Source organism: Lathamus discolor, assembly GCF_037157495.1.
Source record: "Lathamus discolor isolate bLatDis1 chromosome W unlocalized genomic scaffold, bLatDis1.hap1 SUPER_W_unloc_1, whole genome shotgun sequence".
Taxonomy (NCBI): domain Eukaryota; kingdom Metazoa; phylum Chordata; class Aves; order Psittaciformes; family Psittacidae; genus Lathamus; species Lathamus discolor.
The window spans coordinates 877,032-904,646 of NW_027069096.1; the positions used below are offsets into that span (position 1 = coordinate 877,032).

The 27,615-nt window shown below is 42.0% G+C and overlaps 1 protein-coding gene across 10 annotated transcripts in view; it reads left to right on the forward strand.

Annotated features, from left to right (window-relative positions):
- LOC136006178 (ubiquitin-associated protein 2-like) overlaps positions 1-27,615 on the forward strand; it is a 165,418-nt gene that overhangs the window by 8,654 nt on the left and 129,149 nt on the right. For all 10 annotated transcript variants that reach the window (XR_010608999.1, XM_065664207.1, XM_065664209.1 and 7 more), the window contains exons 2-6: positions 1,155-1,321; positions 11,492-11,631; positions 14,323-14,400; positions 15,869-15,979; positions 23,254-23,416. Coding sequence is in view for 9 of the 10 variants with exons in the window: in XM_065664207.1 (XP_065520279.1) it covers positions 11,533-11,631; positions 14,323-14,400; positions 15,869-15,979; positions 23,254-23,416 (451 nt within the window). In the remaining variant the exon portion in view is untranslated. The remainder of the gene's footprint in view (positions 1-1,154; positions 1,322-11,491; positions 11,632-14,322; positions 14,401-15,868; positions 15,980-23,253; positions 23,417-27,615) is intronic.

Consider the following 27,615-nt stretch of genomic DNA (forward strand, 5'->3'; position numbering starts at 1 on the left):
AAGAACGCTGGGAATGATGAGCCCTGGTGGAATATTTGGGGAGAAGGAAGGGGTCTCTGTTCTCCGTATACCTTTTGGCTATTAAATCTACATGGTGAATTAGTTGACACTGCAGCTGTGTTTGTCTTTTAAACTAGTGTTTGAATTTTAGATTGACATCAGTGTACTTCTAACTCTTCAACAACTTGCATTTTAGTCATGTTAAAATCTGTGCTGACAAGTGAGTTCCAGGTAGACATTTATTTATTCTTAGTTGCTTCTGAAGTAAAGTTATAGCCTTTTGTGGATTCACATTAGTGTATAAAGTTGACTTTTTTCTTTTTTATTCACCAGATTTAATTCTAATTTTTCTTTTCACTTAAAGTTATTGTGTTCCTTGGGCTCTTTGTTTTATTCTTTTTGGTTTTGTTTTTGGGGGGAGGGGTTGTTTTTTTAAATTTCATAGGAACTGTGATAGTTCAGTTGGACAAAGGCTTTTGTTCTCAATTGTGCTTGCATATTAAAACATAGTTTGAAGTCTAACTGATCATCTGTGATAGGGAAGGCCTTACTCTTGGTGCTTTGTGTTCTGGGAATTTTCTAGGTTTCATTCATTATGTATATAACATTGGAGAACTTAACTTCCCTTAAAAAGCATTCTATGTCTCTGGCTTTGGGAATGAGGTAATCTATTTAAACATGCTTTTTCCTTCCTTTCTTTATTCCTCTGGCAAAGAATTCTGAAAAGAGCGCAAAATGTTTTTCTTGGATATATACATAACTCTTCAAATTGACTTTCATGAATAAGTGGAAATAAAAATTTACTCCTTAAAGTTGCTGTTCTCAGCAGTTTCATGTATACTCCGTGATGTTTAAATGCAGTGTACGGAGAGCTGTTTTATCCCATGCTATCAGTCTCTTGCCTTTGATCCTGCAAAGAAATTTCTGTGATATAGTTGTGATCTCGCAGTAACTTCCATGACAGCAAGTCTCAAACTCAGGCTTCATGACTTCTTTTGGGATATCAAAACTAAGGTCATGCTAACACTTTCTACCTTAAAGTTTTAGAGCATAGCAACAGGGTTGGTAAGTAGCATTTTTCCAAAGTTTAGACATGGGAAAATGGAGGGACCAAAAGGGCAATAACAACTTATCTGAAACTTGTATGCTTTCAGAAAAACACACCTAAACCCCCTGCAAGTTTCAGTGTCCTGAAAGTGAGACAGTGAGCAGCCTTTCAGCAGTTTACTTACTGCTGATTAAAGCTTTGGGTGAATGCTGTTGGCTTAACCATGTATGTGTCTTGGACTTTTGGCTCTTATCAAAGGAGGCATGTAGAATGGTAAGTTCAATTTTTCCTTTTACAACTTTTATTTTCACCTCGTTATAGTGAATCAGGTCTTCTTACTAGTTTTTGAAAAGCCAGTATACTCATTGAACTTGAAAAACTGTCTTTGTATGTTTAAACTGAGAACACATTTGAATCATCATACTGTTATGCATTTTAAACTTGCATACCATTGCTTTCTCAGTTAGCTTACAGTGTCATCTCTACTTTTACAGCATGTTTAACAGTCCCCTGTTGTGCTAGAATTTTTACATAACATTCTGTAAATTACTGAAAATTATTATTGTGACTGAAAAGCTGTTACTTAAGTTTGTAATACAGTTGTAAAAACTTGTAATCTATCTTGGCCATGCCTTGCTTGATTTCTGTGTAGACATACCTTTTTGGTTTGCTAGGAGAAAATAGATGTTTACAACATATCTGCTGAAATGATTTTAAAGATTGTCATTGCCAAAGCATTTGTTCAGTGAAGTTTTTATAGGTGCAGTATGATCTCTAAAGCCAAATACCTGTAATATTTTAATACTGATACATTTTTTGATAACTACAGTGTTCAATTCTAGTATTCCAGACAATCTCGGAATTCAGTGTACTGAGAGTGAGGTGCTGCAATTAATAAAAATAAACTGTTTCAGAAACTAACAAATGTGAAGAATGCAAGTCCCGTTTCTTTCAAAATGAGTAATCATCAGAGTGACTGGTCTTTTAGATTGATGGTAAAATAGGTGGCTAATATCTTCTTGGGATATTTTTTAGTAAATGGGTATTCTACTTGGGCAATTTAATGTTGTGTTGCACAGTGTATAAATCTGGCATACGTCTGTGGAATCAGGGGGTGTTAGTTTAGTACAGTGTAGTAATGAATGAACTGGCAGATTACAAAAATATATTTAAAGGCATATGTTAGCTTTATGAAATGAGTGAATAAATTTCTGTGGAAAGGAATTTAATGATCAATAGGAAGGAAGTTTTGAAGAAAACTTTGATTTGCTAATTCAGGTTTTCCAAATTTGAAGAATGTGCAAAGAATTATTTTAATTATAAGATAATTTGGCTTGGAAAGAAATGGTAGAGGAGAGCAAGAACCCTCCTACTGGAGACAAAAAACACATGGCAGCCAAACAACATTTAAGTCAGCCCAGACTTGCAGAGAAAGGTAAAGATGGGGAGCTGGAACAGTGACTGTGGGTCTAGAAGAAGCCTAAGGGTGGTTTCCTCCCCACTTAGATTGGAGAGAAAATAAATCCTGAATTAAGTGCAATAAAATCTAAGGCAGTTTGACAAAATAGGTAATTTCTCTCTTTGGTATCGTCTTTAAAAAAAATTAAAACACTAACTAGGAAGTTGGAGATAAATTTCATAGATTCATACTGTCTTCATACTGTCCTGTATTCAGCAGTAGCAGTCATTTTTTTCTCTTTCTTAGTCTCCTCGTTGGTCTACCGTTAGTCTCCACTCTCCATCCTAATGGCTTGGTTTGGAAAGGACCTTAGCATCATCTAGTTCAATCCCCCTGCCATGGGCAGGGACGCATCATGCTAAAACATGTCACCCAAGGCTCTGTCCAACCTGGCCTTGAACACTGCCAGGGATGGAGCATTCACAGCTCCCTTGGGCAACCCATTCCAGTGCCTCACTACCCTCACAGCGAAGAACTTCTTTCCTGTATCTAACACTGCTTAGCTTTGAACCTATTACCCTTTGTCCTATTACTACAGTCTCTAATGAAGAATGCCTCCCCAGCATCCTTGTAGGCCTCCTTCAGATACTGGAAGGCTGCTATGACGTCTCCACACAGCCTTCTCTTCTCCAGGCTGATCAGCCCCAACTTTCTCAGCCTGTCTTCATATGGGAGGTGCTCCAGCCCCCTTATCATCCTTGTGGCCCTTCTCTGGACTTGCTTCAACAGCTCTATGTCCTTTTTATGTTGAAGACACTAGACCTGTACACAGTAATCCAAGTGAGGTCTCATGAGATCAGAGTAGTGGGGCAGGATCACTTCCTTTGTCCTGCTGGTCAAGCCCCTTCTCATGCAGCCCAGGGTACAATTGGCCCTCTGGGCTGTGAGTGCACACTGCCAGCTAATGCTGTTTCTTTTCTGTCATGGTTTGAGGCTTGCTGGTAAGTCAGAGCCACACAGCTGCTCATGCACTCCCCCTGTTCTTTTCCCTCTGTTCCTGGTGGGATGGGAAAGAGAAACAAAAGAATGTAAATCCCATGGGTTGAGTGTTGTGGTTTAAACAAAGTCAGCCATAAACCATACAACCCGTCCATTCACTCCCCCCTTCTTGCCTTCCCCCTACACCCGGAGGGACGGAGAGGAGAATCAAAAAGAATGCAACTCCCATGGGTTGAGATAAGAACAGTTTAGTAACTAAGGTATAACACAAATCACTACTGCTACCACCAATAATAATAATGATAAAGGAAATAACAAGAGGAAAGGGCCAACTTTGGCCTCTTCAATCAACTGCTAAGGGAAGTCTCATGGGAAAGGGTACTAGGCGGTAAAGGGGCTCAAGATAGTTGGTCAGCATTCAAGGACCGCTTCTTTCAAGCTCAGGATCAGAGCGTCCCAATGAGTAGGAAGTCAAGTAAGGGATCTAGGAGACCGGCATGGTTAAACAAGGAGCTGCTGGGCAAACTCAAGTGGAAAAGGAGAATCTATGGATTATGGAAGGAGGGGCTGGCCGCTTGGGAGGAATATAGGACAGTTGTTAGAGGATGTAGGGAGGCAATTAGGGCAGCTAAGGCCTCCTTGGAACTTTGGGGAACTTGGGTCTCTTTAGCATGGAGGAGACTGAGGGGTGACCTCATCAATGTTTACAAATATGTAAAGGGTGGGTGTCAGGATGATGGAGCTAGGCTTTTTTCAGTGATACCCAGTGATAGGACAAGGGGCAATGGGTGTAAACTGGAGCATAGGAAGTTCCACGTTAACATCAGGAAGAACTTCTTTACTGTAAGAGTGACAGAGCACTGGAACAGGTTGCCCAGGGGGGTTGTGGAGTCTCCTACATTGGAGATATTCAAGGCCCGCCTGGACAAGTTCCTGTGTGATGTACTGTAGGTTACCCTGCTCTTGTGGGGGGGTTGGACTAGAAGATCTTTTTAGGTCCCTTCCAACCCTTGGGATTCTGTGATTCTGTGAAAGAATACAACACCTCAACACCAGCCAACCAATAACTCGCCCCACCCCCCCAGCTGAGCACTGACCGATACCTTGTCCAACCCTGCAGTCCCAGCCCTTCCGGCTCACTCCCTGTTACATCCTAGGCATGACGTGCTGTGGTACGGAATACCTGTTTGGTCAGTTTGGGTCAGGTGTCCTGTCTCTGCTTCCTCTCGACCTCCCCTCCTCCCTGGCAGAGCATGAGACTCAGAAAGTTCTTGGCCAGACCAAACATTTGAGCAGCAACTAAAACATCGGTGTTATCAGCACTGTTTCCAGGCCAAAAAATCAAAACACAGCACTGCACTAGCTACTAAGAAGGAGAAAAATAACTGCTACTGCTGAACCCAGGACAGTATCCACCCCTTATTCCATACCATTCACATCATGCTCAGATCCCACATTTTCAGTATACCATCACTCTTATCTCAGTGCACTCTTATCTTAGTGCATGGACCAGTCCCTGTAAAGCTGCTGAGTCCATCTGGTCCATGATGTGAGGCTCCATCTCTTGTTACAGTCTCTCAGAGCAGTCCAGTCTAGTGATGGCTGATTATACTTTACTATATCTGCTATTGCAGTGTAGGTCCTTGGGCTAAACTTGCTGTACAGACAAACTAAAACAAAACCTTGAGATTTGGGGTGATTTTTCTCTTAAATGCCTCTGATGCTTTCCATTTTTAAGTAAGTATTTGCTTTATAAGGAAGTGCTGAAGTTAACAATTTTCTTAACTGCTTATTGATCAAGGGGTTCTGTTTTGGTTTTGGTGTTTAAATGCAGTGTACTGAGAGACAACCTTTCTGTGGGGGTACTAGACTACATTAGTGGAAAAAAAATGCTTACAGCAATCTTGTGCACTTTTTTTTTTTTTTATTGTCATGAAAGAAAGTATGACCACCATTCTTTACACAGCAGTTTTGGGGAGTCCAGTCTCTTTCTTTAATGCTTTCTCCTTCTTTTCTGCTAGTGCTCTAAGGGTCTGTTTTGTTTAATGTGTATCTACTGCTAAAGCATACAGCTGTTTTGTCTGCTTGCTAGAATCGCAATGTGTCTACAAAGTCAAGTATTAACTGCTGATGAGGGACTTTTGAGCCAGACCCTGACATGAAAACTGAAACATCTGCTTGTCTGAATATTTTTTGATCTTTATTAAACAGATGTTAAGAGTTGTCTTTCAAATCTTCTTTCCTCATTTGATCTGCAGTTAAAATTTAGTTCATCAATTTGTGACATTCTACTCATTGTTATGACAGCAGCCTGCGAAACAGACTTTAATATGAGAAACTGGGGAGAATAAGAAGCTGCTTTGCACGCAAGGGAATGTTCTTGTTCAGCCCCATCTTATTACTTAGCAATATCCCACTTAATGCTCATAATTGTAGTCACTGTGGTAATTTGAAGGCAGTGGCTATCTGCCTCCCTTCTTCCTGCTGCTTCCGTACTAAAGAGTAGGTGTGGTAGGGTGTGAAACCTCAGCCTGGCGCGATGAGGGCAATGTTTCCTTGGTCAGTGCACTGTTGGTGGCGGAGCAGAGCCCTTCCCCTGCTCCTTGTATGTGCTGATGGAGCTGGGCTGATTGTGCTGTGTGGACACTGCCTTGTAGATAGTGGGAGCCAACCAAGGAGTAACAAAATAGCTTTATTTTGAAAGCTCCCTTTATATCAAGGTGCCAGTTGTGCTTTTAAGAACACTGGATTGTGTCTGAAATAGATTATAACATGTCCTTGTTGGCTTGATGGGGAATATCAAACTAAGGGTGTGTTTCCACGCTTGTCTGAAGCAAGTACAAGTCCATACTGCTGCCAGGAGGCTTTCACCTTCTCTGGTTGTCTGCTTTGGACCTGTTGCCAAATTGTGCTGCACGGTCAGCAAGATAAGGATCTTCTTTAAAGACCCCCTTACACTGTTCAGGTGTTTAGCTCTGTTCCCACCATCAGGCTGATCTTGTGCTGTGCTGCTTCATCCCTCAGGAGTGTTTCAAATGCTTGTGTGCATACCTTTCTTCTTAAAGCATCCTTTCATCCTGAAGAACAAATGTGGCTTAAACAGCAGTGACACAGAGGCACTGTAAAATATGTGTTAGGAGGGGGAGAAAAGACGCAGTTCTCCTTGGTAACCATAGATTGTCTGGCTATTAGAAATATAGGCTATAGTTTAGCATGTGCTTTACAAACAAATGTAAAACTCTTTGTTTTAACCTGTATGTACTGCCATCATGTCCAAAACATGGATCACAATATTTTGAGTAGCTTTAATGAAATCAGAGAAAATAGCATTGAAATGTATGCCAACATTTCTGGGTACCGGATTCTGTAAACATGTTAATTCAGAAATTGAGCAAATTGAAGGCCAGCAGGGTTATAATTTCTCAATGTATCTTAAATCGCAGTGGGCTATTTCCAGACAATCATATTTGAAACTATTAGCTTGTCTTTCAGAGAGGTTAGTGCTCTCTATCATGTTCTCTGTTCTGTTTTTTTTTTTTTTTCATTTCTTTTTGTGTTAGGCTCAAATCACGATGAGCTGACTGATAATTTGCAACAAGCAAACAAAACCTGAAAAAATGCTGCCACACAAAAAATCCAAAGGTCACTATTGGTGTATATAAACTTAAATTTGCTTTTTGATATTGGCAGTCCAGTCAGCAAGGCTGATAAAGCAGATTTTAATGCAAAGAGCAAAAGACAGTAATTTCTACTGCAAACTCAACTGAAGATTTGTCCTGGGTTCATCTGTAGCAGTCATTTTTCTCCTTCTTAGTAGCTGGCACAGTGCTGTGTTTTTGACTTTCAGCCTGGGAACAACGCTGATAACACCAGTGTTTTCAGTTGTTGCTAAGTCATGTTTACTCTAACCAAAAGCCTTTTCTGAATCTCATGCTCTGCCAGTGAGGAGGGGAAGCCAGGAGGAAGCAGAGAAGGGACACCTGACCTAAACTAGCCAAAGAAGTATTCCATACCACAGCATGTCATGCCCAGTATGTAGACTGGGGGCAGTTACCCAGAAGGACTAGATCACTGCTCACGTTGGGCTGGGTATCGGTCGGTGGGTGGTGAGTGGTTGTGTTCTCTTCCCCTGTTATTTCCCTTATCATTATTATTATTGGTGGTAGCAGTAGTGGTTTTGTGTTATACCTTAGTTACTGGACTATTCTTATCTCAACCCCTGGAGTTACATTCTTTTGATTCTTCTCCCCATCCCTCTGGGAGCTGGGGTAGGAAGGTGGGGGGAGTGAGTGAGCGGCTGTGTGGTTCTGGGTTGCTGGCTGGGTTTAAACTATGACAAGATTGTCCATAGTGTGTTTAAAATATTAGTGGACAGCCATGACCAAATAGCAGTAAGTGTTGAACTTGCTATTCAGAGCATCTCCACATCAAGCTCCGTGCTCTGAAAGCCTGTGTGTTCTGGGGCTTAGAAGACAACAAAGTTAGGCTTCTTTGAGAGAATGGGAGACAGATTGGCTTTGGTGAATATATTCATAAAGGTGGAGAAATAGTGTTCCAATTCAGCTCATACTACAGTTACTTCCTGGTAAAGGCAGGCCTTTTCTTGTTAAATATGTAAGATTTCATGGAAATATGCTTTCTCCTCAGATTTTATTGAATGTTTTAACTAGCACATAAAGAAATTAAGTGTTTGGGTTCAGTTTTGGCCAACAAAAAGGTATTTCTGAAGTGAAGAAGAGATTTAGATGATAATGGGTCTGTCTTAATCTAGATGAGGTTCCTGAGTATTGCCGATCAGTGTTTAAATTGAATCATCTCATTGCAGTTACTGAGTGTGAGTGCTAGTGAGCAGCTGGGTATTGAACATATCCATGTCTGTGTGGTCACAGCAGTTTGCTCAGTTTTTACCGTTCAGCATTACTGTGCATTGAGTTCAGTGATAGCCAGCCTGCACCAAGGCTGCTGCCCTGACAAGGTGCATGCTGAGGCACGTTCATACATTGGGGCCGCAGTAGAAGCGTTTTGCTGCTTCTTTGTACATCTCCTTCTACCCAGGTGCACCATTTGCAGGTTGTCCTTAATTACCTAGATGTGCAGTTTTGCTTCCAAGTGTGATGGTGACAGAAGCCAGGTAGAGTGACTGTTCTGATCAGCTGAGAGGTCCATTTTCTCTTATCATAGCTATTCTAAACTGTGCTTATCAATTAACCTTATGTTAGATGCTGTACAAGCATGGTGGAATAATAAATTCCTTTTTTCAAAGTAATTTTAATGCTAGAGGATAAAAGAGAATAAAAGCTGACTGCTTCAAACTGGGTAGCAGTGATGTGTGTGTGTCATATTTGGATTTTCTTTAGGGTTTCTTTGTTGCCATGCAACAAAGGTATGTTTAGAGCAAGGTAATAGAATCATAGAATCATAGAATAGTTAGGGTTGGAAAGGACCTTAAGATCATCTAGTTCCAACCCCCCTGCCATGGGCAGGGACACCTCACACTAAACCATCTCACCTAAGGCCTCGTCCAACCTGGCCTTGAACACTGCCAGGGATGGAGCACTCACAACCTCCCTGGGCAACCAATTCCAGTGTCTCACCACCCTAACAGGAAAGAATTTCCTCCTTATATCCAATCTAAACTTCCCCTGTTTAAGTTTTAACAGATTACCCCTTGTCCTGTCACTACAGTCCCTGATGAAGAGTCCCTCCCCAGCATCCCTATAGGCCCCCTTCAAATATTGGAGGGCTGCTATGAGGTCTCCACGCAGCTTCTCTTCTCCAGGCTGAACAGCCCCAACTTTCTCAGCCTGTCTTCATATGGGAGGTGCTCCAGTCCCCTGATCATCCTCGTGGCCTCCTCTGGACTTGTTCCAACAGTTCCATGTCCTTTTTATGTTGAGGACACCAGAACTGCACACAATACTCCAGGTGAGGTCTCACAAGAGCAGAGTAGAGGGGCAGGATCACCTCTTTCGACCTGCTGATCACGCTCCTTTTGATGCAGCCCAGGATACGGTTGGCTTTCTGGGCTGCAAGCGCACACTGCCGGCTCATGTTAAGTTTGTCAACAACCAACACCCCCAAGTCCTTCTGCACAGGGCTGCTCTGAATCTCTTCCCTGCCCAACCTGTAGCTGTGCCTGGGATTGCTCTGACCCAGGTGTAGGACCTTGTACTCATCATGGTTAAACTTCATGAGGTTGGCATCAGCCCACCTCACAAGCGTGTCGAGGTCCCTCTGGATGGCATTCCTTCCCTCCAGCGTATCAACCAAACCGCAACTTTGGTGTCATCAGGAAACTTGCTGAGGGCGCATTCAGCCTGGAGAAGAGAAGGCTGCGTGGGGACCTAATAGCTGCCTTCCAGTATCTGAAGGGGGCTTATAGGGATGCTGGGGAGGGACTCTTCGTCAGGGACTGTAGTGACAGAACAAGGGGTAACAGGTTAAAACTTAAACTGGGGAAGTTTAGATTGGATATAAGGAGGAAATTCTTTCCTGTTAAGGTGGTGAGACACTGGAATCAGTTGCCCAGGGAGGTTGTGAGTGCTCCGTCCCTGGCAGTGTTCAAGGCCAGGTTGGATGAAGCCTTGTGTGGGATGGTTTAGTGTGAGGTGTCCCTGCCTATGGCAGGGGGGTTGGAACTAGATGATCTTGAGGTCCTTTCCAACCCTAACTATTCTATGATTCTATGAATCCCACTGTCCGTGTCAGCACTGAAGATGTTAAACAAGACCGGTCCCAACACCGATCCCTGAGGGACACCACTCGTTACTGGTCTCCAGTAACTCCAATAGGTAGTTTTGTAAGTAATTTCTGTAAATATGAGGGAGAACAGAGGAGAAATAGTAGCTGGATTTAAAGGTAAGAATCATCTCTCTTATAAATGAGAGGCGAAAAGTAGATTAGATGTTAGTCATGACTATCATATGTTTGCAGGTGCTATGGTTTAAGCCCGTCTAGTAACTCAGAACCATGCAGCCGCTCACTCACTCCCCCCCTTTTTCTCCCCCTATCCTGGAGGGATGGAGAGGAGAATCGAAAGAATGTGAATGCCGCAGGTTGAGATAAGAATAGTCCAGTAACTAAGGTATAATACAAAACTACTGCTACCACCAGTAATAATAATGATAAGGGAAATAACAAGGGGAGAGAATATGATACTAAGAGGGGAAAATGAAAAGAATAAACGCATGTGATGCACAGTACAATCGTTCACTACCCTCTGATTGACACCCAGCCTGACCCAAGCAGCAGTCTGGGCCTTCCGGGTAACTCCCGCCAGTTTATATACTGGGCATGACGTGCTGTGGTATGGAATACCCCTTGGACTAGTTCAGGTCAGGTGTCCTGTCTCTGCTTCCTTCTGGCTTCCTGTGCCCCTCCTCACTGGCAGAGCATGAGACAGCACAAGTCCTTGGTTGGAGTAAGCATTTCTTAGCCACAGCTAAAAACATTGGTGTGTTATCAGCGTTGTTCTCAGACTAAAGTCAAAGACACAGCACTGCAGCAGCTACTAAGGAGAAAAATAACTTGCAGCTGAACCCAGGACAGCAGGAAAGCAGTTTGATGACGGTGAAGAGATGAGCTACCACATTTGTGAATGCGATTTTTTGCATTAGTGTTTTCAGAGGGTATGAGAGTGATTAAATTCCAGGCATGAAATCAAGACAAACAGGCATTACAGAAATTTACAGAGTGATACAGCTGGAGCTGAAATTTCAGGAGATGGAAAAGTCTATATGTTAAATCACTGTGAAAAGCCATGATATTTAGATGTTCTCTGGAAGTACAGATCTAGGCAGATCCAAATCAGCTGACAAAAATGTGTTTTATCCATTGCATTTCCCCCTTTATAGTAAAGACTGAGATAAATCCAGTAATAGTGTATTAAAACTGCTTTCTCAAGAGTCTCTGCATGGGGTTCGGGTTAAATGCACGAAGAGTTCAAGCTACTGCATTTGTATGGTATCTGGGTATCGAATCAGTACCCTGTCTTAACTCATGCTCTTTTTTTTGTCTTTTTTTTTTCTTTTTAATTTTCCTGTCAGATTTTCTATTTTGTACATACATTGTTTTGTATATACTGTATATGATGACTTCAGTGGGCAGTGAACGTACCCGGGGCGCTCGGGACAAAACACAAATTTCAACCACACAGCCAGCACAACCACAGAAGCAAGTAGTACAGGTATGTAATACTATATAATTTGAGTTGAAAGTGTGCGTGTAATGATATGTATTTCTTCATAAGTCAGTAAAAACTGAGAAAAGGTGGGTGAGGAATCAGACTCTTTTGGAAGAGTATATGTGGATTTAGAAAGTGACTCAGCAGATAAAATTGAATTTGGTTTTGTTTTATAACAAGGCTACAGGAATATAGTGAGCAGGTTGACAAAAGTGGTGGTTTCCCCTTTTTTGACATTTGTAAGACAGCAGTGGAGTGTTCTGCCCAGTTTGGGGTTCCATGGAACAGGGCAGACATTGGCAGATAGATCAACAGAAATGTATGGGGGTTTACTATTCAATTACTGTGGATTCATTTTTCCGAATGTAGAATAATGTTGCTTTCCCAAATGGAGATTTCATATCATAATGTCTCATTGATCATTATTTCAGTTATTTAAGAAATTGCATCACAGTTCTTTTGCATTGCTTCTGGATAGTAAATATCCCGTTTTATTATAAGACCTGGGCCTATAACCGTCACTTAATTTTGTGTTTTGCACACTTCTGTTCTCTGGTAGTTTGAAGTTGTTAATTTCCTGCATTCTGTTATGCTGCAAAAATAATATATCTTGTAAGGTTGAGCAAAGTTTTAGTTGTCTTAAGATGCTGCTATTTTCTTATAGTTGCAATTAAAACTTAATTATACTCTTTTATAGGATACTACAATGTTACTTGTAACACTGGTGCCTTAAAAATAGCCACCAGTTGCTGGGGAAAGAAACCAAAACTTTTAGTGACACTGATTTGGTGTTTGTATAGTAAACACCTCTTGTGCCTTTGTTGGCTTTTTTCTTCTGAATCTTCAGTTTTAATCTGGGTGTAATCCACTGGCATAAACATTAGTGATATCCCACCTGCTTGTTTCTAAGCTCTCGCCTTACACAGGAAAACTGAAGATACTGTCAAACATTTGATATTGTCATAAAATTGGTATATTTTTGTCTTTTAACACTGACTTGAAGAAAAGTTGGTTTGTAGAAAAGAAATGAATCTTAACAGTTTCCTGTTTCTGGTCAAATATGCTGTCATGTCTACAGAAATTGCGTTGTCTGAACATTTTTATTCTGGATACCTTTAAAGGAAATCTCTTCACTAGGTTAACAGTTGCAGTGGGCCTGAGGAGGCTTAAATCAGAGTGAGAAGATAGATCAACAGGGCTTAATGTCCTGAAACCAGCAGACCTTTTGCTTTTGCTCTTTGCTGAGCTCTTGGCAGACACCAAGAGCAAGCTCCTTCACACAGAGAACTGTGCTCGCCAGGAGGCTTTCATAGAGGGTGGGAGGGGTGGTACCAGGGCTGTCGTGGGGTATTCCAGAGCAGGTTCTCCCCTGTGTTACCAACTGATGTATGAAGCTATCAGCATGACACTTTGAAAATGTGAAGTAGTGCGAAGTTCTTAACTCCATTACGAATGCTAATTGTCTTGGAACATAGCCTCTGAGCACAGCAAATGTTGCTTCTCTCAAGGAACTGGGACAGCTTCAGTAACTTCTCAGCAAATAAGCAGCTGGTTGTGTACAGTGGAGTAATTTTTAGATTCTTCTCAGGATTTACACTTAGTGACCTTCTCTAGAGCTTGTATTTATTTAACTCCAAAAGTGAAGCAGTTTGAGGCTGATTAAGTCTGAACTCATGAGGCACAAAATTTCATGTGGGTATCCTGTGAAGTGAGACTGAAAGGTGTAAATCAACCAGTTGCCCAGGATGAATCCTTTCCATCAAGAATTTCAGTGGATGAAGTAGTTCCCCTTCTCAATGAAGAAGTCTTCTGCAGCACATCAACTCGCATTTTGGGTCTTGGCTCTCTTCAGTATCAGCCTTCTCTAGTATGAGATGGTAGCCTCTTCTGTTTGAGCAGAAATCAAATTAGGTCCAGCAGTTATCTTTGGTATTTTCGTGGGAGTGCAGATGAATTAGACTGCAAATGCCACACTATGAAGAGTGGCCTGTATGATGAGATGTTAATGTTCTTGAGTTGCTTTCTCTCTGGGGCCTATTTGGATTTATGGCACTTTATTGCATCCATCTATTTTAGTCTTTCAGCTTTTGGAGAAGTTGCCAGCATGGATTTGTGGTCCAGAAACATTATATCAGTAGCAAGATCCTTTAGCAGTTTTCAAAGACCAGTATTTGCTTATAAAGAAAATGAGTGCAGCTGTTCACTGGCAAAATGTTGAGGCAAGACTTGATTTCTTCTTAAGTGCTTGTAAAACTAGAGTCAGGTTATTGGGAGAGTCGTGGAAAGTAATGGGAGCAGGAATTGTCAGATGTGGTTAATTTAGAAATACCGGTGCCAGTTTGCTATGATAAAACTCTAATTCTGGAGTGGTAGATACTAAATAAAAGTAATAATATCAAAGTGTAGGCTTCTGTGATAAATTCTACTTTATTATATGGTTGTCTTGTCTATGTGGTGACCTTTAACTGTGGTTCAAACAAGTTAGAACATTTTGAAATTGCTTCTATCCCAGCTAACTTTTTGACTATAAAATGGGCATAGAGGAGATGTTAATCGCTTCCCCATAGCACCTCTGTGCTTGTTGCATATGTTCTTTTTGAGAATCTGGAAAAAAAAAATAGTGACACTAGGAGATACTTAAAAAAATTATGTTGTTACCGTCTGTGTACTTTATTGGATGTTTGGGTTTTTCAGGCAACAGCAGAACAGATTCGCCTTGCTCAGATGATCTACGATAAGAATGATGCAGATTTTGAAGACAAAGTGAAACAAGTATGTTTGTTATGGTACAGAGTTCTTATGCTCTGCAATAATAAGGTGTTCTGAAGTTGGTTTACATTTTGGAGCCAGATTGTCTGTTTCTGATTTAGATGAAACCTTTTTCAGAAGGACATAAGTTTAAGTAGGAAAAAGTACTCTTATTGCACTGTAAAGTCTGTTTACAAGAAATTGTGTGGAAGCATACACACACACACATATATATAGGTATACAGCTCTGGCTGTATAGTTACACTGGTGTATTTTCCTTTGTAGACAAGCCTTTAAGCCAAAGCTCATACCTTCTGGAAGAGACATGAGCCAAGATATCTCTAGTATGGTCCTGATGCTTAATGCTTGTCAGAATAAAGAGTGCATTTAGCTTGTCCACATGTACACTCACATGGAAAAAATGTCACCTGTGTAAACTGAGTTTGCCAATATCTTGGCTGTTTTTCAGGAAAAGTAAAAATCTAATAGCTTGAAGGTGAATTGAAGTGTTGTTAAAAAAAAAAAAAAATCTGACCTTCCAGATCTGTATATGTGTTAATATTACAGCATTATACTATGAAAATGAAATAATTTCCTCTATCATGCTGAGTTTTGGGTGTAGATGCTTGAGTTTCCATTACTGAATTATAGCTGAGACCATTAATTCTGGCAGTATTGAGAATTCAGGTCCCTGTTCTGCTGTGGGTATCAGTGATTTTGTTCTACCGAACTCATCACAACTCATGAAGGAGTACACCCAGGAGAGAAGAATTATTGTGAATGCATTAATGCAGCAGAGGAGCAGATTTCTTGATTTCCTTTGTAAAATCTTCTCTGAAGCATTAAGTGCTTTTTGTTGTTCTTGTAATAAACTTGTTCTGTTGCTCGTGTTTTTTTGTGGGGGTTTGTTTCGTTTTGTTTTTTTTCTTTGGGTGAAGTTGCTGGATGTCCCATGAGAAGACTGTTTCCATCCCACACACCTCAGGATGTGTACCACAGGCCCATGGAGCATAATTCTGTACTAGGTCTCCTTAAGCAGCCATCACTTATGCCTTTTGTGTGGCCTTATGCTGTGAAATGGATCGAGAGCACTGATCTGGCTGAAAAATAACTTTTCTTAATCTGGATGTTTTTCCAGATGGATCTGTTCTCTGCCATGGCTTACCTTATGTCTGTTCTCACACAGTGGGATAAAGAGGGTGATGTTTGGGGAGAGAGAGGATGATACTGGAGTTATCCTGGTCTCTTGCATCTTTACCCTCATATGCTGCTGTCCCAGGAGTGACAGCATTTGCTGTGAGCATAAAGTTAAAAAAAAGTGTGAAAGAGTGCTTTCTTGATTACCATTTAATTTGTGTTTATTTAGGATTTTAGTTTGCTTTGAAGCAATAACTATGTACATTTTTAGATTCTGTGGTGGTGCTAACTCTTATCTTTTTTTTTTTTGTAATGACAATTTGGATATTTTAACATGTTTGACTCGTACTGCCAGCTTATTGAAGTGACGGGGAAAAACCAGGATGAGTGCATAGTGGCACTACATGACTGTAATGGGGATGTGAACAGAGCAATCAACATACTGCTGGAAGGAACTTCAGACACGGTAAGTTTTTACTTTCATATTAAACCGCTCTGTTTGCTGTGCTTTTCTACTTCTTAAAAGTGATTGGCAAAGTCATATTTTGGAGGGTTTTGATTTCCATCTTTCCATTAAAATTCTTCTGAGGGAAATGGAGACTGGAGCAGCTTCTCTGTTACATGCATGCCTTAGGGTAGGCTGAACCTTGAAAATGTGGGTGTTCAGCTGGTCTCTTGCAGAGTCATTCTGGCTTTCATTTACATGCAGCAGTTTTAACTCTGCAGCAGAACTCAGTGCTCTGTCAGACACAGGCCTGGTTTTTCTGCAGTGTTTGTACTTTGTAGCACCTCTGCAACCCTGAGACCTGAGTCTGCCACAAAAGGCAGTCTTTATAAACCTAAAGGGCAGGCAGATATTTTCAGTTATGTAACTTTTGTAGGTGTGCATTGTCAGTATTGAAGTTGGAGGAGGTTTCTGCATCTGAAAGTTGAATTGACAATGCTACTAATGGCAGAAGAGGATACAGCAAGTAGTTGCTCCTTTCACTGTGTTGCTCATTTGTAGGACTATTGAAAAACAGAAAGAGGAGACTAAACAGTGTGTATATAACAAATAATGTTTCACAGAGCAGTTTTTTATCCCAAGAGATATCATTAAAATGTCTTGCTGCAGTTGAAATTTTGCTGGAGGGACTTCTTACAGTTTATCCAAGGTATTAAACTAGATTCCATCTCATCTAAATTGGGAAAGAAACCTGGACTTCCTTTCTTAATGCTGAACATTCAGTATTTCCTGTGATTTGTCAGGATGTGTGCTCTGGTTTATTGTTAATGAGGAAATTCACCCCCTGCACACCCTAAATCTAGGATACATACTGTTCTGACTGGGGGGATTTTCTTTTCTATCCCCTTTTCGTTTGTAAGAATTGAGGTAATCTAAACCAGAGAAATATATAATACTGAGCAAGCTGGTGAGTTGGGAGTAGAAGAGAGCATCTCACCCTGATTAAATCTGTCTTGGTAATGTGCTGGGTTTGTGTTCTCTTGTACTTCTCAGATTTGCTATTTTCTAGTTGAAAATAGTTTTCTGGTTGATAGGGAATGCTAAATGCTTCCTTACTTTAGCAAATTGTTATAAGTGATCATGACATGGAAGAAACTTTCTAAATTCATTTATCAATTAGAAGCAGTGTATCCATATGTTCTGCTCTTTTGACAAGTCCCTCTGAACGCACTACTCTCTGTAGACAGAATGCAGCTCAAACAAATACAGAGAACTTAAAGGGCCTAAGGAGGAAGGAGTGTTAATTAGAAGGGGTCCTCATCAGAGCATGAAGAAACTTATTTTTCTTTATGGAAGTGTGTGGGCCTCCAACTTGAAGGGCTTATTTTAAGGGCATTATACTCCAGAACAGTTTAACTGTGGATCTGATGTGAAGTTGGAAACGGAGGTGGTACTAGTTTTGAATGTGGATTCCCAGAACTCTCTTTCTAGTTCCATTCTGCTTTGACACACTATAAGCTTTTGGGGGTTTTTAACTTCATTTGGAAGAAGATGTGTCTATCCAATTTGGGGAATTAGAAGGGCAAGGAGTAATAGCTACAATGTCTAATTATAACTTCTTTGGTACTCTGCTGGTTTTGGTGTGTGTGGTGTTTTTTTAATTTTTTAATGCTGTGATCTTTAAGGTTTTATGCTGTATGAATGTTAGTCTTTATGAAGACTTTTCACTTGCAACAGTTGTGCCAGTCTGGCTTTGGATAAACAGAGGCTTGTGGATGACAGTAGAGAAGGGCATGGGTTTTTTTTCCCCTCAAGACTTCTATTCATTTAAATTACTACAGGCATGAGATCCATTTTATGCCCAATGATGTTTTACTTCCTAAACCTTTGAAGATAGAACAAAGGGGACCTTTCAGATTATTCTTCTTTCGAAGATCAGGCCTGCAAGGCAGCTTCTGTTATGTATTTTCAGAGGTCAGGTCAGTTGGGTTGCTTCAAGCATCCTCAGCTGAAATCATAATCAGTTAGCTCCCTTATAAAAACAGGCAGCATCAATAGTCTATGATGGATTCCCATGCCCAGAGGTAGCATCATCCTCTTGTCTTAAAGGACATGCCAAACTTCTCAAGGCTTTCCTTAAAACTGTATTGTGGGAAAGCATGGGTCTGATGCTTTCATAGTTATCCTTTTACTGATCCTTCCCAAGTCATGCAAAACCTTACTAAGGAGAGGCTGCTTCCTCTTAAGCTTTGCAGGATCATCCAGTTTTGGGTATTTCTTAAAATGGCTGAAGATCTTTTGGCACTGTGCCCATCAGTGAAATAGTAGTGCATTCTGAGATATATGGACTTGGTTCTTCAGTTGTCAGGGCAGCATGGTTTATTTTGGTTTGTTGTTTTGTTGTTTTTTTTTTGGGGGGGGGGGGTTTGTCTGTGTGTGGGTTTGGGTTTTTGGGTGGGGTGGGGGGGTGTTGTTGGTTTTTTTCCTCTCTTGTGAAGTGCCCCTAAAGCTCTAGGAGTGTTTTAGCACTTAATGCAGTTAAACAGGCTATGTTAGGTGAAACCATATGGTAGTTACTGGAGGAAAGAGTTTTCTGTCACACGAATAACACGGTGTTGCTCAAACATGTAGTTTTGTACTTCTAATCTGCACTGTCTTTGCTTCACCTAAGTTGGCTTATGGTGGTGTAGTCTTCTGTACTGGAGATTAAATTAAAAAGGAATTTCAGCCTTCTTTCTCACCTATACCATGTCAAATTTAGAGAGTAACCATTCTCTTAGTATTTTCTCAAAGGACATAATGAAACATTGAGTTTATACTTGTAAACTTCTTTGTTACATGGTTTCCCAATCACAGAATCACAGAATCCCAAGGGTTGGAAGGGACCTAAAAAGATCATCTAGTCCAACCCCCCTGCAAGAGCAGGGTAACCTACAGTACATCACACAGGAACTTGTCCAGGCGGGCCTTGAATATCTCCAGTGTAGGAGACTCCACAACCCCCCCAGGCAACCTGTTCCAGTGCTCTGTCACTCTTACAGTAAAGAAGTTCTTCCTGATGTTAACGTGGAACTTCCTATGCTCTAGTTTACACCCATTGCCCCTTGTCCTATCACTGGATATCACTGAAAAAAGCCTAGCTCCATCATCCTGACACCCACCCTTTACATATTTGTAAACATTGATGAGGTCACCCCTCAGTCTCCTCTTCTCCAAGCTAAAGAGACCCAGCTCCCTCAGCCTCTCCTCATAAGGGAGATGTTCCACTCCCTTAATCATCTTTGTGGCTCTGCGCTGGACTCCTTCAAGCAATTCCCTGTCCTTCTTGAACAGAGGGGCCCAGAACTGGACGCAATATTCCAGATGCGGCCTCACCAAGGCTGAGTAGAGGGGGAGGAGAACCTCTCTTGACCTACTAACCACTCCCTTTCTAATGCACCCTAAGATGCCATTTGCCTTCTTGGCCACAAGAGCACATTGCTGGCTCATGGTCATCCTCCTATCCACCAGGACCCCCAGGTCCCTTTCCCCTTCGCTACTTTCCAGCAGGTCAACCCCCAACCTGTACTGGTACATGGGGTTGTTCTTCCCCAGACGCAAGACTCTACACTTGCCCTTGTTGAATTTCATCAAGTTTCTCCCCGCCCAACTCTCCAGCCTGTCCAGGTCTCGCTGAATGGCAGCACAGTCCTCTGGTGTGTCAGCCACTCCTCCCAGTTTTGTGTCATCAGCAAACTTGCTGAGGGTGCACTCAGTTCCCTCATCCAGGTCATTGATGAAAATATTAAACAGCACCGGTCCCAGCACCGACCCCTGAGGAACTCCACTAGTCACAGACCTCCAGCTAGATTCTGCGCCATTGACCACAACTCTCTGCCTTCTTCCTTTCAACCAGTTCTCGATCCACCTCACTACTTGATCGTCAAGCCCACACTTCCTTAGCTTATCTATGAGGATGCTGTGAGAGACAGTATCAAATGCCTTACTGAAATCAAGAAAAACTACATCTACCGCTCTACCATCATCCCTCCACCTAGTCACTTCCTCATAGAAGGCTATAAGGTTGGTCATACATGACTTCCCCCTCATAAAACCATGTTGGCTGTTCTTAATGACCCCCTCATCCTTGATATGCCTAGTGATGGAGTCAAGAATAAGTTGTTCCATCATCTTTCCAGGGATGGAGGTAAGGCTGACCGGTCTATAATTACCCGGGTCCTCCTTCTTGCCCTTCTTATAGATTGGTGTGACCTTTGCCATCCGCCAGTCCTCAGGCACCTCGCCCGTTTCCCACGACTTACCAAAGATGATGGAAAGTGGCCTAGCAATGACCTCCGCCAGCTCCCTCAGCACCCGTGGGTGCATTCCATCCGGACCCATCGATTTACAGATGTCCAGTTTGCATAGCTGATCCCTAACCCAATCCTCATCTACCAAAGCAAACTCCTCCTTTGTCCTGACTCCTTCTGGGGCTATAGAAATCCGGGGCCCTCGGGGAGAGTCTGCAGGAGTAAAGACAGAGGCAAAGAAGGCATTCAGCACCTCTGCCTTCTTTATATCCTCTGTCTCCAGGGCACCCACTTCGTTCAGCAGTGGGCCTATATTGCCTCTTGTGTTAGTTTTATTTGCTATGTATTTGAAGAAGCCCTTTCTATTGTCTTTAACCCGACTAGCAAGATTGAGTTCCAAGGAGGCCTTAGCTGTCCTAATTGCCTCCCTACATCCTCTAACAACTGTCCTATATTCCTCCCAAGCGGCCAGCCCCTCCTTCCATAATCCATAGATTCTCCTTTTCCACTTGAGTTTGCCCAGCAGCTCCTTGTTTAACCACGCCGGTCTCCTAGATCCCTTACTTGACTTCCTACTCATTGGGACGCTCCGATCCTGAGCTTGGAAGAAGCGGTCCTTGAATGCTAACCAACTATCTTGAGCCCCTTTACCGCCTAGTACCCTTTCCCATGAGACTTCCCTTAGCAGTTGACTGAAGAGGCCAAAGTTGGCCCTTCAGAAATCCAGAACTGTGGCTTTGCTAGGTATTCTATTCCTCCCACACAGGATCCTAAACTCCACCATCTCATGGTCACTGCAGCCAAGGCTGCCATTGACCGTCACCACTTCGACCAAACCCTCCTTGTTGGCGAGTACTAAATCTAGCAGCGCTGCTCTCCTAGTTGGTACGTCCACCATTTGCATTAAGAAATTATCATCAATGCACTCGAGGAACCTCCTAGACTGTGAATGACTGGCTGTGTGAGTCTTCCAGCAAATATCGGGGTAATTAAAGTCCCCCACGACGACTAAGGCATGTAGTCGCGAGGCTACTTCCAGTTGCCTGTAGAAAGCCTCATCAACTCCTTCGTCCTGATCAGGAGGTCTGTAATAGACCCCCACAACTGTATCACCCGTGCCAGTCTGCCCCTTGATTCGTACCCACAGACATTCCACTTGCTCCTCATCCGACCCCGGACAGAACTCAATACATTCTAGTTGCTCTCTCACGTAAAGAGCAACTCCACCACCTTGCTTCGCTGACCTATCTTTCCTAAAAAGGACATAGCCATCCATGACCACATTCCAGTCATGTGAACTGGCATTACTTTTCTCAGTTCTGGACAGCTTGGACCAGCTGGTTCATTGCTGACCTCATGAGGGTTTCTGAGTTGCGGTTGTTTGAATTGAGAAGAGATAGGATGGGACCTAAAAGTACTGTTAGTGTGTTTGGTGCAGGTGCCTATCGGAAGTCATGGCTTTATGTAGTGCTTCACAGTTGATGGCACTTTATTTGTATATGCAAATTTCCTGTTTAAATACTTTACCTGTACTATAAACTCCTAGAGGTGGGGACATATATATAAATCTATCTGCCATATTAATGGCTTGCAAATAATACCTTTCTTTGCTTTGTAACTATGACTCAATAGATTAATCATGCAATTGGATAATATGAGTTGCTGTGCTATTCTTATCAAATGTTTTAGTCACTTTTATTTTCAACTGCTATAGAGCTGATACGATTCCTGATTTTATTTTAAAGATAGAGTTTAAAGCTGAAGCCTGGTGACCTCGGTCCCTTATCTTGTTTAAACATAGTTTTTTTTTCCAGTGTTTTGCTGCGTGTGATGAGCTGTAGCTGTTAGGAGTAGTTGGTCAGGCTTATGGCCCCAGTTTTCCCAAGTTGTTGTTCTGCCATTCTTTCTCTTGGTGCTTGAATTCTACTATGTCTGGATATGTGTTTTTTTTTGTTGGGTTTTGTTTTGTTTTTTGTTTGTTTGTGTCCTGGGTTCAGCAGTAGCAGTCATTTTTCTCCTTCTTAGTAGCTGCTGCAGTGCTCTGTTTATGACTTTCAGCCTGGGAACAACGTTGATAACACCGATGTTTTTAGTTGTTGCTAAGTAATGTTTACCTTGACCAAGGACTTTCTGAGTCTCATGCTCTGCCAGGGAGGAGGGGAAGCCAGGAGGAAGCAGAGACGGGACACCTGACCCAAACTAGCCAAAATGGTATTCCATACCACAGCACGTCATGCCCACGATGTAAACTGAGAGTTACCCGGAAGGTCTAGTTCACTGCAGGGTTGGGCTGGGTGTCGGTCGGTGGGTGGTATTGTATTCTCTTCCCTTGTTATTTCCTTTATCATTATCATTATTGGTGATAGCAATACTGATTTGTGTTATACCTTAATTACTGGGCTGTTCTTATCTCAACCCGTAGGAGTTACATTCTTTTTGATTCTCCTCCCCATCTCTCCAGGAGAGGGGGGAGGGAAAGAAGGTGGGGAGTGAGAGAGAGTCTGCGTGGCTGATTTATGGCTGACTGGGTTTAAACCACTACACTTTGTTTTTTCCCCCTAGGCTATGTGCTTATTCACTTATTCTCATCAGTCTCTTGTTCAGTGATGCTTATAAGCTTATTTTCATTTCCTTGAGAGAAAAAGATAGCTCTGTGCATTTTCCCTTGCTATAGACTTATGGAAGTAGTTGAGAGGGAAAATGTTGTTTACTTTGCAGATTTTCTGCGTTGTGGTTCCTTGAACTAGTTAAAGTCTGTTATAGCCTCATCTCTCTATGATGCATCATCTTAAGGTCCTTTTGAACCCTAACCATTCTATGTTTCTATATAAAAAAAATAAAACACACCCTGGTTTTTCTTTTCCATTTGCATCAGTGTCATTTGCAAGGCATTACGTATGTGATGTGCAAATACTCCCCCTCTGAATTGGAGGGGTGTGAGGTGGAAGTATGGATTGAGAGCTGTCTCTTTCCTTTTGACTTTTATATCTAATTCTATCCAAATAGACTTCTTGGGAGACTGTAGGGGGAAAGAAGAAAAGCCTCGGAAAAGAAAGTTCAGAGAACAGAGAAAAACGAGGGGACAGAGAAGTGAGTCGTGGACGGGGAAGTTCCAGCGGACGGGGAAGTTCCAACAGATGGGGAAGAAGAGGCAGCCGTGGCCAAGAGTGTACGTATAGGGGTTCATGTCTAAAGATTCCAACATTTCTTGCGACTGAAACTGGCTGAGTTGAGAGCAAATGCTCAGTGCTGAAGGGATCATAACTTGTTTTTGTGACAGGTATGCTTGATTTGTCTACATGACTTGGTTTGGAGATAGTCTGTGCTTGTTCAGACACTCAGTTTAAATTTCTGTCCTTTTTTGAGTAATTTATCTTGTACAAATTGCTGTTCTTTAAGTAAGTTTTAGAATCTAGTCTTTGTAAGACTGCTGGAGAACAAGTATATTCCTGCACAGCTGATATACCTTTTTGCTTCTTTTAATGAAAACATTATTCAGCTTTGACTCCATCTCCTTTTATGAGTGGGAAAACCTGAAGATGTTCTCATCTTCTCATAAGAGGAAGACTGGGATTAGTATTAATCTCTGGTGCCATTGGTGTGGGACTGGCACTGATTTCATGTCCTGAAATGGAACTCTCCCATTTATTTCTTTAAATGCTTCTTTTTAAGCATTTGTTGGTTATCCTTTAATTCCATAAGTGCTTCAGCCACCTTTGATTTAGGTACATTCCTCTCCCTTTTATCCCTTTTCATGTCTTGGTCTCAGAACAACTTAAAAGAATTGACACAAATCATCTTTATGGTAATTTCCTGTGTAGCAGGCTGGTGTGCTCTTGCTATGGAGAGCTGTTTTCTCAGATCAACTAATGGCAGCCTCCTCTGAATTGGGAGTGCACTGGGCTCCTCAAGATGTTGCTTGGCAGCAGGAGAGTACAAGATTTCATCTGTAGGACTCTTGGGGGAGGGATTTGATATGTACTTGTGCTGTTTCTTTGGGGTGGATCTGGTTGTCAGGCTTGTCTTCTGGTTTTGGTACTCAGAGAAAATACAAGTCCCCTTAGAAGCTTTTTGGTAAGAGAAGGAATTTGGCTTGGAAGAGTTGATGAGGATAAGTGTAGAAAGAGAATACTGTGGAGTATTGGGTACAACTCTGACCCTATCCTGTAGAAGAGATAGGAAAGATGTTGAAAATGGATTTGATACGGAATCAAGGGATGTGTAGTTGGTTTAGATTTTCACAGGTTGGAGCGGAAAGAGGCTTATTTTTTCTTAAAGCAGGAAGAATGAAATTGAGTGGCCTAGGTACAGTGCATATTGTGTAGGGAAGTGGGTATTAAATGGGTTAAATTGATAAAGTGCACAGTAGAGCTAAGTTACTGAAGTAATGTGTGACTTGACTTTGGAAAAATTTTGCATCCAGAGGACTCTCTTCTCTTATGAATGACTAGTAAGGAGTCAATCAAAGACAAGCACATCCGTATGCAAGGACATGTAGCTTCCAGAGGGCTGCAAGAATGACTTTCTTGTGCCTGTGAATCAAATGGGTTGTGCAGATAGGTAGCATTGCAGAGTAGGGTGTGGTATAGTTCACAGCTACAGTTTTTGGTATGTTAGTGCTGTTAATTGATGGAATGTAAGTTTTTTTGAATTTGCTGTATAAAATAATTATTTATATTCACATTATAAATATCAAGGCAGATTTTTTTTTTAAATACTTGGGTAATCTCAAATGCAGTCCATTATTTGCTTTGTAACCTTATACACTGCTTTTGTTGTTAACAGTGTAGCTCTCTAGATGAATGTCGTATGTCTCAAGACAAAGCACTTAATCATCAAATCAAACTGACATATCTGACTGAAGAAAGAGGAAAAACTTCAATTTCTGTTCAGTGGCTTAGTGTACATAGAATTACTGTATCTCTAACAAATATCTTAGACTGTGCATTCATGTGTGCAAAGTATCATAATGAAGTGTTCTCAACTGTTTCTGACAAACCTGTTGAACAACTTCACATTCATTGTAGGCTCAAATTTAAACAGGGGAGATTTAGGTCAGATATAAGGAAGAAGTTTTTTACTGTGAGGGTGGTGAGGCACTGGAACAGGCTGCCCAAGTGCTGCTGCAGCTGCTTGCTCGCTCCCCCCCTTCTTCCCTCCCACCTGCTCCCGGAGGGATGGGGAGTAGAATTGAAAGATTATAAATCCCACAGGTTGAGATAAGAGCAGTCCAGTAACTAAGGTATAATACAAAACTACTACTACTACCACCAATAATAATAATGATAAGGGAAATAACAAGGGGAGAAAATATAAAAGTAAAAAGGGAAGGGAAAAAAACCAACAGTAAACTCAAGTGATGCACAGTATAGTTGCTCACCACCCACCGAGCGATACCCAGACTGACCCAAGCACCAATCTGGGCCTTCTGGGTAACTCCCCCCAGTTTATATACTGGGCATGATGTGCTGTGGTATGGAATACCCCTTTAGCTAGCTACTGGAGAGGGTCCAGTGGAGGGCAACAAGGATGATCAGGGGTCTGGAGCATTTCTCTTATGAGGAGAAATTGTGGGAGCTGGGCCTGTTTAGTTTAGAGAAGACTGAGAGGGGTCCTCATTAATGCATATAAATATCTCAAAGTCAGGTACCAGGAGGATGGTGCCAGACTCTTTTCAGTGGTGCCCAGCGACAGGATGAAGAGCAGTGTGCATAAACTAAAGCATAGGAAGTTTCACCTTAACATGAGGAAGAACTTTATGTTGAGAGTGGCAGAGCACTGGAACAGGCTGCCCAGGGGGGTTGTGGAGTCTCCTCTGGACACATTCAAAACCTACCTGGATGTGTTCCTGTGTGTCCTGGGTTCAGCTGTAGCAGTCATTTTTCTCTTTAGTAGCTGGTGCAGTGCTGTGATTTTTTTGACTTTAGTCTGAGAACAGTGCTGATAACACACCAATGTGTGTTTTTAGTTGTTGCTGAGTAATGTTTATTCCAATCGAGGACTTTTTCAGTCTCATGCTCTGCCAGTGAGGAGGGGCACGGGAAGCTGGGAGGAAGCAGAGACAGGACACCTGACCCAAACTAGCCAAAGGGGTATTCCATACCACAGCATGTCATGCCCAGTATATAAACTGGGGGGAATTACCCAGAAGGCCCAGATTGGTGCTTGGGTCAGTCTGGATATCGCTTGGTGGGTGGTGAGCAATTGTATTGTGCATCACTTGTGTTTGTTTTCCTTTTTCCCTCTTAGTTTTATATTCTCTCCCCTTGTTATTTTCCTTATCATTATTACTATTGGTGGTAGTAGTAGTAGTTTTGTATTATACCTTAGTTATTGGACTGCTCTTATCTCAACCTGTGGGGTTTACATTCTTTTGATTCTTCTCCCCATCCCTCCAGGAGTGTGGGGGAAGAAGTGAAGCGGAGTGAGCAGCTATGTGATTCTCAGTTACCGGCTGTGATTAAACCACAACAGTGTGTAACCTGCTCTAGGTGGCCCTGCCTTGGCAGGGGGGTTGGTTGGACTAGATGATCTCCAGAGGTCCCTTCCAACAGTAATGATTCTGTGTGCAGCTGCAGCTAAGAAAGCCAACAGGATGCTGAGTTAAATCAACAAGAACATCACCAGCATAAAGATGTAATCCCACTCTACTTAGCACTTATCAGGCCACACCTGGAATACCGTGTTCACTTTTGTTCCCTGCTGTACAAAAAAGTTGTTGACAGACTAGAGATGGGTCAGAGAATGGGCACAAATATTATGAAAGGACTGGGAAGATTGCCGTATGAGGAAAGGCTGAGAGAACTGGCTTTGGTCAGCCTTGTGAAAAGGTGGCTCAGGGGACACCTTATCACTATGTTCCAGTATTTAAAGGGTGGCTACAAAGAAGCTGCAGGCTCCCTTTTTACAAAGAATCACATGGAAATGATGAGGGGTAGAAGTTATTCCCAGGGAGATTCCAGTTGGACACAGGAGGAAAATTTTTCACACTTTTAAGATTTGGCTGGACAGGGTGCTGGGACATCTAGCCTAGGTCATGCTTTGCCAAGACAGGTTGGACCAGATGATCCTTGAGGTTCCTTCCAACCTGGTATTTTATGATTCTGTCACCAAAAGTCGGGATAATAAAACTCCTTAATACCAATGTAATATTAAGAAGCAGGCACTTCTTTATTGCAACTCTGGGTGTTAGGTGGAATTTTCACAAATCAAGCACGCTCCATGCCAATTTCGTCATTACATTTACACACAAAAATTACAAGGTAGTACACTCCGAGTTACGATGATTGGTTAGTGATTTGCATATAATTATAATATCTGCTGTGTCATTCTCTTCTGTTACTACGCTTGCACGGAGGAAGGGTCTGT